This window comes from Kwoniella shandongensis, chromosome 7 (genome assembly GCF_008629635.2).
Source record: "Kwoniella shandongensis chromosome 7, complete sequence".
Lineage (NCBI taxonomy): Eukaryota > Fungi > Basidiomycota > Tremellomycetes > Tremellales > Cryptococcaceae > Kwoniella > Kwoniella shandongensis.
The window spans coordinates 1-14,205 of NC_089293.1; the positions used below are offsets into that span (position 1 = coordinate 1).

The following is a 14,205-nucleotide window of genomic DNA, read 5'->3' on the forward strand; positions in this document are numbered from 1 at the left end:
CCCCTAACCCCCTAACCCCTAACCCCCTAACCCCCTAACCCCCTAACCCCTAACCCCCTAACCCCTAACCCCTAACCCCTAACCCCTAACCCCCTAACCCCCTAACCCCCTAACCCCTAACCCCCTAACCCCCTAACCCCCTAACCCCCTAACCCCTAACCCTTAACCCCTAACCCCTAACCCCTAACCCTCTAACCCCTAACCCCCTAACCCCCTAACCCCATGACCTGGCTCCTGTCGTCTCGCTCGCCCCGTGCCGCTCGTCCGCTTTCAGGCCGCCGTCGCCGTCGTCCGCTCGCTTTCCTGGCCGTCCCGACCGTCTTCGCCCCGCCCCCGGGCGGGGAGGAGCTTCCGGCTGTTAGGAAACCCTCAGAACTTTGTGAGGGGTGGTCTGTATGGTGACACCACCATAGAGCAAAAACCCTCAGAAGTTCGTGAGGGTTTTCATTCTGGGTGGTATGTTTGGTAAGTGATTGCCAAACTGTTGTACATGATAGAAGCGCAACTGAAGTGGATTAAGATAGCCACAAGTCTGTTCTATCATCTACCATCGCTCAAAGATCGACTACAAAGTTTCTAACCAAGAACCCTCACGCAGGAACGACCCCTATAACCCTGAAACCTTTCCCATCACTTGTTATACAGCGACTATTGACTACGTGTCGCATGGACTATCAAATGCCGCTTCGTTCGCACAATTCATGCACCGGTGTTCTTATGCGCCCACAACAGTACGTTTCCGCCCAACACCTGGTCAGCTCGCACAAAACCACGGGAGATCAACGCGGCGAGCGATTTCACAACGGTACGTTGTTCAAAGATATCACATAAGGTCGTCGCATCTCGTGAGGTCATTACAAGTCATTATCGTGATATCTTACAGTTCGAAGGTGGTCATAAAGGCTTGAGTTGGAGTCTAGCGGCGTGCAAAATCCTGCAGGACACTCAGTTATGCTCGTTATCCGAAAAGCAGTCACTCACACTTCAGGACGATCTCCTCATGCTCCGACGTGTCCGAGCTAGACGAGATGCTCTTCACCCAGTTGCGAACTCGCTTTTCGCTGCTCTCGACGAGGCCAGATGAGAGGGTCACCGTGGATTGACTAGGAGCAGAGGCGGTTGATGTGACGGTGTCGTTGGGTTGGGATTGCGGCTGACCGGTTCTAGAGCGTTTGTTCGTTCGGCCACCCCGAGCTTGAGCAGCGGTTCGGATTTGACCGGTGTGATGTTGGTGTCGAAGGCAGTACAGCCAGTTACCAACGATCTCGTGTCGCTCTGGCAGCTCGTCGTGGATCCGCTTCAGGATGGTGTAAAACGCGACGAGGTCCGCGGGGTTGGTCACATCGCCGGTCCACAACTTTGCTACGGTCTAGAGTGGGGTAAGCGGCGTCGAGATATGTGAGACTCACAAAGCGTGTGATCTTGAAGGGGTTGTCCGCGGGGCTCTCGACGGGTGGGGTGTCGTCTGTCTGAGAGGCAGAGTTGGGTATCGGCTCAAACCCAGCCGTCATCACACTGAGGGTCCAGCGTCCACCACCGCCGTGCGTCTGAAGGCCATATACCCTTCGAATGGTGTCAGTCGGTTGCTTGAAGCTGGCCGGATCGGCGTTGAACGCGAGCGTTGCCAGGTGGAAGTACACGCTGAGACCGATGACACAGGCGATGGTGTTTTGTATCCGAGCTTGTCCAGCGCCACCAAGAGGGCCTTTCAGCTCGGCGAAGACATAGGAGAAGTAGTGGGCGGATGATATCGCTGGCGGGTTAGCCTTTGAACGTAGCGGGCTACTCACTATCGCTCAATTCGTAGATGACCCTCTGTGACCGGGAGTCGATGTAGAAGGGTACTTTGGACACGCTTCGGAGTACCGGCGTGGTTGCGTTCAGGGCGATCCGGATGCAATCGCGTTTGAGGCCGATCAACATGTCAGGCCTCACACGGCGCATGGGAGAAATTCCGAGTGCGTCGATGACTGATCGAGCGGTATCCCGGTCCTGGCTGCGGGGGTTTAGCTCGGGGCCAGAGTGTCTCACAACTCACTTGCTCGCGACACCGGTCGAAGAGGGTGAGAAGACCAAGCTGAGTAACCTTCTCACATGGTCAGTCCACGCATCCTCCTCCATCAGCCCGTTATCACAGTCGGCGAAGCTTCGGACGAGCTCGTGAAGCGTTCGCTCGGTGGGAGAGGAGTCGGGGGGCTATACAACGACGGTGGGTCAGTGCGGTCTCGCGGTGCAGCAGATACGATCGTTTAGAGAGGTGGACAGACCACTCACCGGTTCATCGCCCCCCAAAATTGCTATCCACGTGTCGACTGCTATGGAAGTAGAGCAACCAGACTGTTGTATCCCTAGCAGGCGTCGCTGCTCGCACTCCTGGCTGACACTAGCCCACTCAACCCCAACGCGTGTGCACTCGATGACCAACCACTGAGCTTGCGAATGTCGATCGTTGTAGGCGGATCCGGTGATTCGGGAGGATGACTGAGACGCGGTGTCAGAAGCCATCGGCAGCGTTTACGGAGTCAAGCAGTGTCGGAAGTCGCCCACGTTGATTGATACAAAGGAACAAAAGAGGATTTAACGTTGAATGACGCGGAACCCAATAACGGTAGGAACGAAGACTGGAGGGGTGACGGAATCAACTCGCGGCACACGGCAAAATACAACGGAATCAAATCGCTACCTTAAACGCTCCCCTATTTTAAGTCAAGAAGGGGGGTGTCGCTTTATCCCCTTTCGATTTATGTACACCCGTGGGGAAGGTGAGGTTACATCCATGCAGCGATACCATCGTGTCCATTTGTGCAAACCACGAGATCTGCATGGGCATTATGCGTCTAGCCGTCGTCTTGCTCACATGCATGCATGGCAGTGCAAGCTAGTTGACACGCAGACATGAGTCTAGGGGATGACAATCGCGCGACCAATATGTCACTTTCTCAACGCAGTACTGCGTCTGATCTAAGCTGAAACGCAATTGATGCCAACGATCTGACGTGACTTGAATCGTGCACCAGCCATGAACGAGCACGCGCATGAAACACATTATTATCATTATGATCTACTCATTTTAGACAACCGGCACCGACCCGCGCTAAGCCGTTGAATAACCGTTCTTGTTTCCTGACTGGAATCGCCAAAGATCCTCGCACATCTCCTCCAATCCCCTGCGAGCGACGAACCCGAGCTCTTCTTGAGCGGATCTCGGGTCAGCCGTGAGATCGGGGACATCTCCAGATCTGCAAGGGATGTCAGCCAAGTTACGTCTACGGCTCAGCAACAACTCACCTTCGTCCAACGATCTCATATTGGAAGTCGAAGCCCGTCGCCTTCTTCATCTGATTGATCATCTCCAGGACGGTGATGCCTTGTCCTCTGCCCAGGTTGAATGCTCGGAAGTAACCTTGTTTCTGCGTGTCAACGGATTTGAAAATACCGCCGGACTTGACAGAAGCGTCGAGGGCATCCAAGGCGAGGAGGTGGCCATCGGCGAGGTCCATGATGTGGAGGTAGTCTCGCAGGCATGTGCCATCTCTACGTGGGCGGGTCAGCGAGTGGAGGCGGTAACTGGAATAAGACATACCTCGTGGGGTAGTCGCTTCCGAACACCTTGAGGTCTGACGACAGTCTACCGGAGGCGATTTGAGCGAGAATCGGGAGGAGGTTTCCCGGTCGACCTTTCGGTTCTTCGCCTAGTCTTCCAGAGACGTGTGCGCCGGCGGGGCTAGGTGATCTGTCAGCGAAGCGTCCTTGATGGAACAAACACTCCACTCACTTGAAGTACCTCACACTGATCGCTCTCAGACCATCCTCACCGGACTTGAGTGTCTCGGCTTTGCAGACAGCCTGAATCAGCCCTTCGACAATCGCTTTGGTGCTTCCGTACACCGATTCGGGTATGATGGCTGACGTTTCGGGAATGGGAGTGACTGCTGGTGTGCCGTAAACAGTCGCCGAAGAGGAGAAGACAAGATGTTTGACGTTGAATTGTTTCATCACCTGTACGAGCATAAGCACGGGATGACGTCTAAAACCAAGTCGCAGTACGCACCTGAAGCAACGTGACAGAACCTCCCACATTGACGTCGTAGTATTCCAGAGGGATCTCGGCGGATTCGCCAACCGCCTTGAGCGCGGCGAGGTGAATGACGCCCCAGATACCACCGAAACTTGAGTACTCTTGGAATACCGCACTGACGTCTTCTGCCTTGCGGATGTCACCAGAGTGATACAGGGGTTTCGGCGCGTTGGAGCTGGGCACAATCAGCACGATGACTCTTTATCGGCACGCCCACTCACCCAAGTTTCTTCTCAGCGATCTCGGCACATCGCTTCAATGCCTCGGGGTACCCATTGTGTCCGTTGTCGATGACGATGGGGAGGTATCGACCAGACAGCAGCAGGGACAGAACAACATGAGAGCCAATGTAGCCGAGCCCTCCAGTGACGAGGACTCTCTGGTCCGGAAGTCAGCTTTGCCAAGTGTCAAGACAACAGACAGCTCACCTTGAGCGGTTGAGTTTGTGTTTGGGTCATGATGGTGTATTAGCTTTCGTGGGGAAACAACGCATGTGTCGTCAAACCGATGTTCAGCTACTTATAACCTGGCTCGACTTGTTGACGTCGGAGGAAACCTCATCCTACGCTCTGCATAAACGGGAATCCTGGTAACAGCCATCCATGTGAACGGGAATTTTCCACACCGTTGCGAACGGGAATGTCATCGACCAACGTGACCGATGATCATGCGATCATGGACGAACGGGAATTTCTGATAGCATTAACAAATACATCAACACGTCGAACGGGAATTTCTGGATGATTGACAAAACACGATGATCAGCGAAAACGGGAATGTTGATTGATGACGATACTGCCGAACGGGAATATTCACACTTTGTTGCCAAAAAACAATCCGACTCCGGGTCAGGTGCCGAGCAAATCATTGGGCCCCAGTGTCGGACGCCACCAAATGTTCACCATGCGATATGCAAATGTTTGGTTCAGGGGGTCCGACTGAAGCATCTCGTTTGGAAATGACTCACCGGGGATCACTAGAGATAACTTTTGCAAGATACTAATAATGACAACGTCGTGTGAGCTTCCCCATTATCTCCCCGTCCGCAACAATCAAGATGGCCTCCAACGCGCTGCACCCAGTCCCCTTCTTCGGTCGCCTCAGCGACATCTACATGACTGAAGATGCCCTACAGAGGGAGAGGTGCGTGGTTTGCATACGCCAAGTCTTGATCTGACTCCTCGTAGGAGCCGATGGGATCACCTCTCAAAGCGATTCAAAACACAGTATGGCCAATCTCCTGCATACGTCGTTCGAGCACCTGGAAGAGTGAACGTGTTGGGGGAGCACATTGACTACTCGTTGTTTGTGAGTAACGCAGCGGGCACACGTTCAGCCAGCTGACTCCTCATATAGCCCGTACTACCCGCAGCAATCGAGCAGGACATCATTATTGGCGTTCTCCCATCCACGTCCACCGCCGATAACATCACTGTCGATCTCTCCAACGTCTCGGAAATCTACCCCGGCATCCAGTTTCAGCTCCCTCGGAACCAGGAAGAACAACCCACAGGAGACAAGATCAAGAAGATTGCTGGTTGGGAGAGATACGTCAAGGCTGTGTTGACGGAATGCACTGCAAGGCTCGGAGGACAACTCAAGAAACCCGCGGCGGATTTGAAAGTGATGGTTTCGGGCACCGTCCCTTCAGGTGCAGGCCTCAGTGTATGTATTGCAAGTGGATGATCAACGGTACTGATATCTCGTTTAGAGCTCGGCAGCTTTCGTCGTCGGTGTGATCCTAGCATACCTGGTTGCAAACGATCTGCAGGATGCGGTCAGTCGGACCGAGATAGTGGACCTTGCCATGGCTTCAGAGCATCGCTTAGGTCTCAACAGTGGTGGTATGGATGTGAGTACTTCAAGCACCAACGCTCTGGCTGACAGCCCGCAGCAAGCCGCATCCATCCTTTCTAGCCCAAACAGCTTGCTCCACTTATCCTTCTATCCAGCACTCAGCGCGTCGAATCTACCTCTCCCCTCCTCGTTGTCCTTAGTCATCACCAATTCGCTGGCACCTCATGCTCTCGCTGACTCCGCGCCCGACCGTTACAACTTGAGAGTGGTGGAGAACCTATGTGCGACCAGGATATTGCTTCATGCTCTGCAAATCGATGTCGATGTGCCCGAAACCAGCCAGGGCGGCTCTACCGGAAGGCTTTGGCTTCGTGAAGCGCTTGAGCATTGGGCGGAGGCCAAGCTTCTGGATGAGGCTGGGATGTACGAGGAGTTGTTGTCTCGTCTGCCAAGCATACTCGGCAGAGACGGACGTGGAGTGGATGGTTGGACAAAGGAACAGATGATCGAGGAGAGCGGCATGTCATCGACCGACTTCAAGGCGACCTTCCTGGAGTTCATCCCTAGTAGGTGTAGTGGTGGTGTTTAAGGCGGAGCTGACCACTCCCAGTCCGTGCTGAACGCTTCCACCTGTTGAAACGAGTGCAGCACACACTCGAAGAATCGCTCCGAGTATGTCGCTTTAAAGCTCTTTGCGAGTCTTTGTCCTCGGAGAGTTCATCAGAGGCCGTGGTGTCCGAATTGGGTCAGCTCGTTACCGAGTCTCACCACTCGTTGAAGGATTTGTACGAAGCTACCGTCCCGGAAGTGGATGATCTTCAAGCTCTCTGCATGGAGTCTGGCTCTCTCGGATCCCGTCAGACAGGTGGGTGTGAGACATTGAGACACGAGTATAATGCTGATCTGTTGCAGGCGGCGGATGGGGTGGCGCTGTCATCTCCCTCATACCCGCTGATCGAGCAGAAGGCTTCTTGAAAAATGTCCGAAGTAAGTATGCTGGGTTCAAGGGTTTATCAGAAGAGGAATTGGACGAGGCTGCATTTGTAACGATCCCCGGATCGGGCGCTGGTAGTGAGTGCTGCTGTGTGTATGTGATTGAACGCTGTCACTGACGATTGCCCCGCATAGTATACTCGCTTCTCGACTCTGGGGAGATACTGTAGGGAACGGGCGGCTCTTGGGCAGTTAGCATGCTTGTACACGTATCACCCATGCATTCCTATCCATTTAGCACATTTAGCACTCAACTGTACACTCAATGTTCGACTGAATCGGTTAGCTACGTACATGAAGTACTGGGTACATGTGGTTCAGTTACGCCAATATGCAGTCTCGTACGGCGTGATTGCCAACGACATATGTGATATCTCCCCTAAGCCATGATATCAACAACGTGACGAAATTCCCGTTCTTGAAATGTGTCGCTATCGCCATCTAATCAATTATTCCCGTTCGATACTGATAATTCCCGTTCGCTCGGCATGTCATATTTGTTTTGAAAGTCCGGAGCGTCGGGTCGAGGGTGAATGAGTCCAGGTGACCATAATACATATACGTCACGGTGTAAACATTTTTGTATCATCCGAACCGTTGACTTCTTGACATACATTATCCAAAATGACACAATCAGTCGAATCCAGCTCTACACTGTTCAGACCCGAGGAGCACGTCCACCGTCGTTGTGAGTGCAACAAGTGAGACAACCATCAGCGACGACCGGTATGCTAATCTTTTGCTAGTCAACCCTCTCACCGGGAAGCACGTCTTGGTATCTCCACATCGATCATTGAGACCATGGAATGTGGGTGGTCTGTTTTGCTTCCATTCCACATCACTGACTTTGAGACGCAGGGACAAACAGAACCTACCAGTACCGACGTCAGGCCGAGCTACGATCCTGGATGCTACCTGTGCCCCGGGAACGAGCGATCCACCGGACACAGTAATCCCCAATATGAAGGTGTATATGTGAGTGATAGATGTCAACGTGGGATACGACTGACCTAATGTAGATCTTCGACAACGACTTTCCAGCCCTTCTACCTGACTCCCTTCCCCAACTCTCGACAAAACAGACAAGCGGCAGCGAATTCTTCCAGAGTGATCCTGTCAGAGGGAGCTGCAAAGTCATCTGCTTCCATCCCCGACATGACCTCTCTATGGCTAGCATGAAACCGGAGGAGCTCAACCAAGTGCTGGATGGGTGGAAGAAGGTGTACAAGGAGGAAGGCAGTATGATAGTTGAGAAGAGCTCAGAGGGTTGTGTCCAGATCTTCGAGGTGAGTATTCGCAAGGTGAAACTCGCGCCGTGTCTAATCGGCGTTGCAGAACCGAGGAGCTATGATGGGTTGTTCAGCTCCGCATCCACATGGTCAAGTGTGGACCACGTCTTTGTGAGTGGATGTGTTCCGCCAGCAAAGCCCTTACTGATGTACCTCGTAGCATTCCCGACGAGCATGCTACGGAACTCTCCAACTTCCGTCAATACCTTTCCACTCATCCCTCATCCTCTCACCTTCTCTTGGACTATGCGAAAGCGGAGCTCGATGCCGGCGAGCGTGTGGTGACAAGTCACGAGAGCGGATGGTTGGCAGTGGTACCTTTCTGGGCTACATGGCCTTTCGAGGTGTTGAGTGAGTCTACGCAGAACACGTTCACTCCTCGCTGCTCGCTCACCCGTATCCAGTACTCCCATCGAAGCGTCACATCCCATCAATACTGCAGATGTCAGAGGAGGAGCAAGCGGGTCTCGCAGCGATCATGAAGGACGTCCTTGCCCGTTATGACAATCTCTTCTCGTATGTCCTTTTATCGTTCGCTTACAAGTCAGCGGGTGCTGACCCTCGCGCAGATGCCCGTTCCCATACTCCATGGGGTTGCACCAGGCTCCTTTACCTCCCAAAGATGCTGCGAAAGATCCTTCTCAGGTCCACCTGCACTTCTACCCGCCGCTCTTGCGTAGCGCGACTATCCGGAAATTCATGGTTGGGTTTGAGCTCATGGGAGAGTCCCAGGTGAGTAACAGTGCTCACCACGGTACATGTGCTGATCACGCATCACAATAGAGGGACATCCCACCTGAGCAAGCTGCCACCCGTCTCCGCGCTTCGTCCGCTTCTATTACGGCTGTGAGCAAGTAGCGAATGAGTCTACCTCGAACAGACTCTTCCGGCTGCAAAGGTTGCACAACGCCTGCAAGTGGAGGAGGTTATTTAGCGTTGTGGCCATTATACAGTAGACCTTACATGCACACAAAGTTACCCTTACCCTATGTCCTTCTGCCAAACGTCGGCGGCTTCGCTGGCGGAGTCTTTGTCAATCATGATGGACAAACGGGGTCTAGGTGGATCAAGTGACGTCGAATGCATTTGCGCAAGCTATGTTGCATCTCCCGCCGAGAACCAGCCATACGACCTAGCATGAGCCATTCCGTTTCGCGTTGGAGGTTAGGGGGTTAGACAGGTTAAACGGAGGGAGATCTTGTTGGCGGCGGGGGTCGATCTGCATATCTGCGATCTACCTAGCTGAGCGTGTCGGCCCTCTACATGCATAGCAGGACCAGTCACAGGCACTATAAATGTCATCAGGACCACTGCACTAGGGAAAAACAGGTGCCGTCAAGATGTAGTGCAAGCCGGTTGACCGAAGTGAAAGTATTCCGACTTGCGGTGCCGGATCTAATCTATGTGACATCATCGCCGTCAAGGCAGATTGCGGATGTCAAGATGCCCATAGAGATTACCCATACACGCAGGACGAGCTGGTGCGGTTATTACCCCGCACGTAACATCAGATGCACTTCAGCCTTTCCTCTGCGAGATGTTATAGTTGACAACTCGACGTATTCTCACGCTGATTCAGGCACAAGCGCCCAGACGTCGTTGTCATGTTCTTAGCGTTATAGTGTCCGTTGACCTGAAGCACGGCAAGATTGGCTTTATGATGCTGTGTACAGTGTTTCGCCCGTCGGGTTTCCCGAGGGTGCATCGGGGTGGAGAAAGATGCTAAGAAAGCCGCCTTATCATGTTCTCACCGTATAAATGCAGCCCTGTGCCAGCGATCACCCACTCCACTTGATCATCTCTCACAACACTGTCGCTAAACTAAGATCACGATGGGACTACACGGCGAAGGTATCGGCGGAGTCATCTTCTTGGCTCTATACAGCGTCAATTTCTCCCTGTTGATGTTTGGTTTCTTCACCCGGCGGATCAGCATCAAATCGGTCTACGCGTTTCTTCTCTTCCACGTCCTGCTCCGACTCGGTGCGCAATCCGTCGCCGTTGCACTTGGGACACAGAAGCGATTGAACGAAAACTTACTCATCGCCTTCTTCGTCTTGGGTGCAGAAGGTTACTTCTCCCTTGTTCTATGCACATATCGATTCCTCATCCACCATCACCAGCATGTCTATCCAGTCGATGGAAGTTGGTTGGAAGGGAAACCTCAGAAGAGTAAAGATCCATGGTATAAAAGGTTGAGAAGGGCTTTGACAGCTCGAACCGCGGACGGGAAGAAGGATCCTTGGGTGATGACTATAATTCACTGGACATTGATCTGGGTGAGTCAACGTATGTGCTCTACCATGCCGTGTCTTGCCCCTTCTCATTTTTAGTAATCCCGCCTAGGCAAACACAATCATCATCGTAGGAGGCACACGAGCTACAGGTACCGATGTCAACTCTGTCAACTTTTGGAAACGGCTACATGACTCTGAAATCATGCGAGCGGTTGGACAAGCCGTCTTCCTGGCCATCAACGTGCTACTCGCTGTATTCCTCTACCTGTCCGCCCGACAAGATCGCAATCCACAAGGCACGTTGCCCCGTGGTTGGAGTCATTTCCTCCGAGTCGAGCGCGATCACGGTGCGACTGATGCCGCCAACAGACAGCACACTCCTCAGAAGATCAGTCCCGACTTGCTCGTTCTCATGGTCGCCTGGCCACCCCTCGTTATCAGAGGTATCTTTGGCCTACTTCAAGCCCTCGTACCGAAAATCAATTACAGCAACCCTCAAGCCTACGCCTCACTCTCAGGTTTCACTCGGTTGTTCACCGCAATGGAAAACGTCTTTGCGGTTCTCCCAGAATGGTTAGCGTGTTGTCTCCTCTGCACGACCATGTTCGCGAAGCCGCACCATCACCTGGTCCATCATAAGCAAGACCGACCGGACCACGAACGGCTCGAGTCGAACCCGGTCGCAACGGAAGTCTTTAGCAACGAGCAGAGTAAAGCGTGATGGTGTAGGCGGCAATGACGTGAGGAATTCAAATAGACCCTAGTTATCAACACGTTTGAAGCAAATTGGTTTCTGCCAAGTGTTCACCTTTTTGATATGCAGCGTCCTTCTATGCACAGTCGCCAGATATGACCAATGACCACAACGTGTATGCCTGTCACCTTGGCTCTACTCGTCATTACAGTGAACGATTGGACACCGCTGAAGAACGGCACATGTCTATCTCAGAGGTGACGGCATGATTGGAGTTGTTAAGCTGCCGGCTAAATCAGATCACGCTTTCGAAAAGCAATATGAATGCTGATGCATCGTTCGAAGCTGAGCCAGTGAGCTAGCTGGCCTGACGAGCTGTCGTTGCGGATGTTGTGGGTGTGAACCTGATTGCAACCATTTAGGCTGACGATAACAACTTCTTAACGTGCGTATGCAAGGAATGAGCTGGCTTTTGCAGCATGTTGATGCGACCATTCCCAATGAGAGCAATTCGGTCGTACGGGAATGTTCTTGTCGACGACTTATGCGCTGCTTCACATTTCCCAGCTGAACGATGATATTGAGAATTGCTCCTGTCAATATAGCAAAGAGCTATGTCGTGTGGAGGTCGACCAAAATCGTCGGGTACATCTCGAATCACGGCATTGACTGGTGTTTAGCCGTCTTCGTCGTCGTCTATCTTCTCTCATTCCTTGTTACTGACCAAATGTATAAACATACCCTTGTCATCAACGACATACACCATGCGGGATGGCGACAGTGACGCAGTCGAGATGGAGCAGAGGCAACGACGTTTCCACCGTCGCTCCAGGAATGGATGTCGTCAATGCAAAACAAGGAGGGTGCGATGTGATGAAAAGAAGCCTATTTGCGGCAGCTGTGCGAGGAAAGGAGTCCATCATCTTGTGAGCTGATCGTTGCGTATTCACCAAGTGTATTTATGTTCTGGTTGAGAATGAAGGGCTCACTTCTGTCAGTGTTTATACCCCTTGCCAACGAGTGATCAAGCCGCTACCCCGTTGACGGGATCAGGCAACTGTACAGCATCGTCCTCCCAATCCACTAGTCCACAACCGCTCCGAGCAGATCATCGGATTGATACGGAGGGCTCTCGAACGGTCCATGGCATTCAGCGATCAGTGCTCGAAGCAAGCTCCACCTCATCCCCTCAACTGCTCTCAACGCAGGGCACACCTCCAGATGGCCAGCACCAAGCGGGCACCATAGAAACGTCCATGCCGGAGTACTCGGCCGATGCAGACTTCAACTGGCCATTTGTATCTCTTACGCAGACCGTGACGTATCTTGAGAACGCTCAGGAGAGGATTGCGCAAGTGATCACCCCTCCAACCTTTGTCTCTGAGTCTGCTACACGTGCTATATCGTCTCAATCACAAGCCTCAACGTCCAATCAACCATTACGGAGGATCAAGCAGCTCGACCCTCTCGTTGCGTATTTCCCCTCCACAGAGCAACGCCATCTGGTGAGTTACCAACCCGACCATGAGAGCGTTTAGACCTGATCAATTCGGGATAGTTTCGACATTTCCTCAACGAGACAGCTTCATCTCTTGTCGTCATACCAACATCCGTAGAGAAGAATCCTTGGTTGCTCCACACTATACGCCTGGCACTCGGGAAACCATACGGCCAGGATGTCTATCACGATGCCTTTCGCACCGCTCTCATATCTCTCGCGTCGCTGGACCTGGGAATGAAGTGCAGTTCTACTCTGCAGCATCCGGACGATAACACAATGTACAATCTTAGTGACGACCAAAGAACAACAGCATTGGAACTGCTAGGTATCGGGGATGCACTCAATGGGAAGCACCTAGATCTGAATGCGGTAGACTTGAGTATAGGCACAACTTTGGCATTGGCCGTTCGCGATGTAAGTTGTACCTATCGACATGGCAAAGGTATTGACCCTTGTTCGCCAGAGACTGGCAGGATGTCAAGACTGGGAGGAACCCATGACGATTGGAAGCAATCTGATCAATGGACAGGGTGGACCTGGGGCTTATGTCGATAGAAGGCCAACACTGCAGACGAGGTTCCTAATAGAACAAATGGCGTGCGAGGATATACTAGGTACGTAATGAGATATGCAAAAATGGTCTGACAAGGACTAGGCTGCATGACAGTGTTTGTCGCTCCCAAAATCATGACATGGGACAATCCATGGTTGTTCTGGCAAGATACAGGAGGGAACACCGTCGGGTCATGCGAACAGGCAAAGGATGAAGCAGATCACCTCACTGTGGTCTATGGCTGGAGTCGGTGAGCTGGTCCGAACACCTTCGCTTAGCTACGATGCTGATCCCGCGGCATGGTGTAGGCAAGCTTTACAAGCCTGTGCCCGTGTGAGTGCACATGCTGACATGGAAAGAACACTGCGCTGACTCGTCACAGAGCATGATACTGCACGACGAGCATCGACAAATCGGATCGTTGAAGGAGCGGCACCTGAAATACGGTTACGCTGTTGTCGATTCCAATATCAAACGCCGCGAGCTGTTGCTGTTCAATCGAAGCAAACAGCTGACAGAGGAGGTGCAGACCTTGCACCTTCAAACTATGGTGAGCCAATACCACTCGCATGATTTGTCAGTCCGTTGCATGTCAAACCGCTGACTAATCACAGCTGTCGATGACCACGCCCCGTGTCATACGAAGCGTCTCTTGCCTCTTGATCTGTCTGGAAGTGGTTATTCTAAGCAGTCATCTTGGTCAGGAGTTGAACCAAAAGCACATACAAGCGAAAGTGACGACTGTTCTCGACATGGTGGATGAGGCGATGACCGAAGGAACGCACGCTGGGTATGTCAGATCTCGAAAGCGCACCGTCCTATCTTCTTGACGCTCTTTCCATAGGTTTCTGCTGCCGCTAGTATGGATGGCGGTGTGTATCACCCCTGATAAGAAGGCAAGGGTGCAACACCTGTTCTGGGAACTAAGACAGCACTACTATCTGGAGCCGGCCTTGATGGAACGGCTAGCGCGATTCGACTGGGAATATTACGCTACAGCTAGCACAGACACATGGGTGGATGAGATGAGGAATACAAACACTTATGTTCCGGTCTTTTGAAT

At 52.5% G+C, this 14,205-nt stretch overlaps 6 protein-coding genes across 6 annotated transcripts; 4 read left to right on the forward strand and 2 right to left on the reverse strand.

Annotated features, from left to right (window-relative positions):
* Positions 1-973: 973 nt before the first annotated feature.
* On the reverse strand, positions 974-2,505 carry CI109_103880 (uncharacterized protein; the record flags this gene model as incomplete). Its single annotated transcript, XM_065967393.1, has 5 exons — positions 974-1,297; positions 1,410-1,705; positions 1,791-1,996; positions 2,039-2,196; positions 2,275-2,505. The coding sequence occupies 5 exons, from the start codon at positions 2,503-2,505 to the stop codon at positions 974-976; spliced, it is 1,215 nt and encodes a 404-aa protein (XP_065823465.1).
* A 589-nt stretch (positions 2,506-3,094) lies between these two features.
* CI109_103881 (UDP-glucose 4-epimerase GalE) lies at positions 3,095-4,536 on the reverse strand (the record flags this gene model as incomplete). Its single annotated transcript, XM_065967394.1, has 7 exons — positions 3,095-3,239; positions 3,289-3,534; positions 3,584-3,733; positions 3,776-3,999; positions 4,052-4,253; positions 4,300-4,457; positions 4,507-4,536. 7 exons carry the CDS (start codon positions 4,534-4,536, stop codon positions 3,095-3,097), a joined length of 1,155 nt encoding a protein of 384 aa, XP_065823466.1.
* Positions 4,537-5,135: 599 nt separating this feature from the next.
* CI109_103882 (galactokinase) lies at positions 5,136-7,038 on the forward strand (the record flags this gene model as incomplete). Its single annotated transcript, XM_032006794.1, has 8 exons — positions 5,136-5,221; positions 5,266-5,386; positions 5,435-5,743; positions 5,790-5,930; positions 5,973-6,441; positions 6,486-6,740; positions 6,788-6,946; positions 7,004-7,038. The coding sequence occupies 8 exons, from the start codon at positions 5,136-5,138 to the stop codon at positions 7,036-7,038; spliced, it is 1,575 nt and encodes a 524-aa protein (XP_031858997.1).
* Positions 7,039-7,492: 454 nt separating this feature from the next.
* On the forward strand, positions 7,493-9,015 carry CI109_103883 (galactose-1-phosphate uridylyltransferase; the record flags this gene model as incomplete). Its single annotated transcript, XM_032006793.1, has 9 exons — positions 7,493-7,556; positions 7,615-7,676; positions 7,727-7,843; positions 7,888-8,154; positions 8,204-8,268; positions 8,318-8,508; positions 8,562-8,673; positions 8,727-8,889; positions 8,941-9,015. The coding sequence occupies 9 exons, from the start codon at positions 7,493-7,495 to the stop codon at positions 9,013-9,015; spliced, it is 1,116 nt and encodes a 371-aa protein (XP_031858996.1).
* Positions 9,016-9,989: 974 nt separating this feature from the next.
* CI109_103884 (uncharacterized protein) lies at positions 9,990-11,115 on the forward strand (the record flags this gene model as incomplete). Its single annotated transcript, XM_032006792.1, has 2 exons — positions 9,990-10,436; positions 10,504-11,115. The coding sequence occupies 2 exons, from the start codon at positions 9,990-9,992 to the stop codon at positions 11,113-11,115; spliced, it is 1,059 nt and encodes a 352-aa protein (XP_031858995.1).
* A 744-nt stretch (positions 11,116-11,859) lies between these two features.
* CI109_103885 (uncharacterized protein) lies at positions 11,860-14,203 on the forward strand (the record flags this gene model as incomplete). Its single annotated transcript, XM_032006791.2, has 9 exons — positions 11,860-12,014; positions 12,176-12,593; positions 12,647-13,003; positions 13,053-13,203; positions 13,257-13,392; positions 13,451-13,475; positions 13,525-13,692; positions 13,757-13,932; positions 13,987-14,203. The coding sequence occupies 9 exons, from the start codon at positions 11,860-11,862 to the stop codon at positions 14,201-14,203; spliced, it is 1,803 nt and encodes a 600-aa protein (XP_031858994.2).
* Between the last annotated feature and the right edge of the window lie 2 nt (positions 14,204-14,205).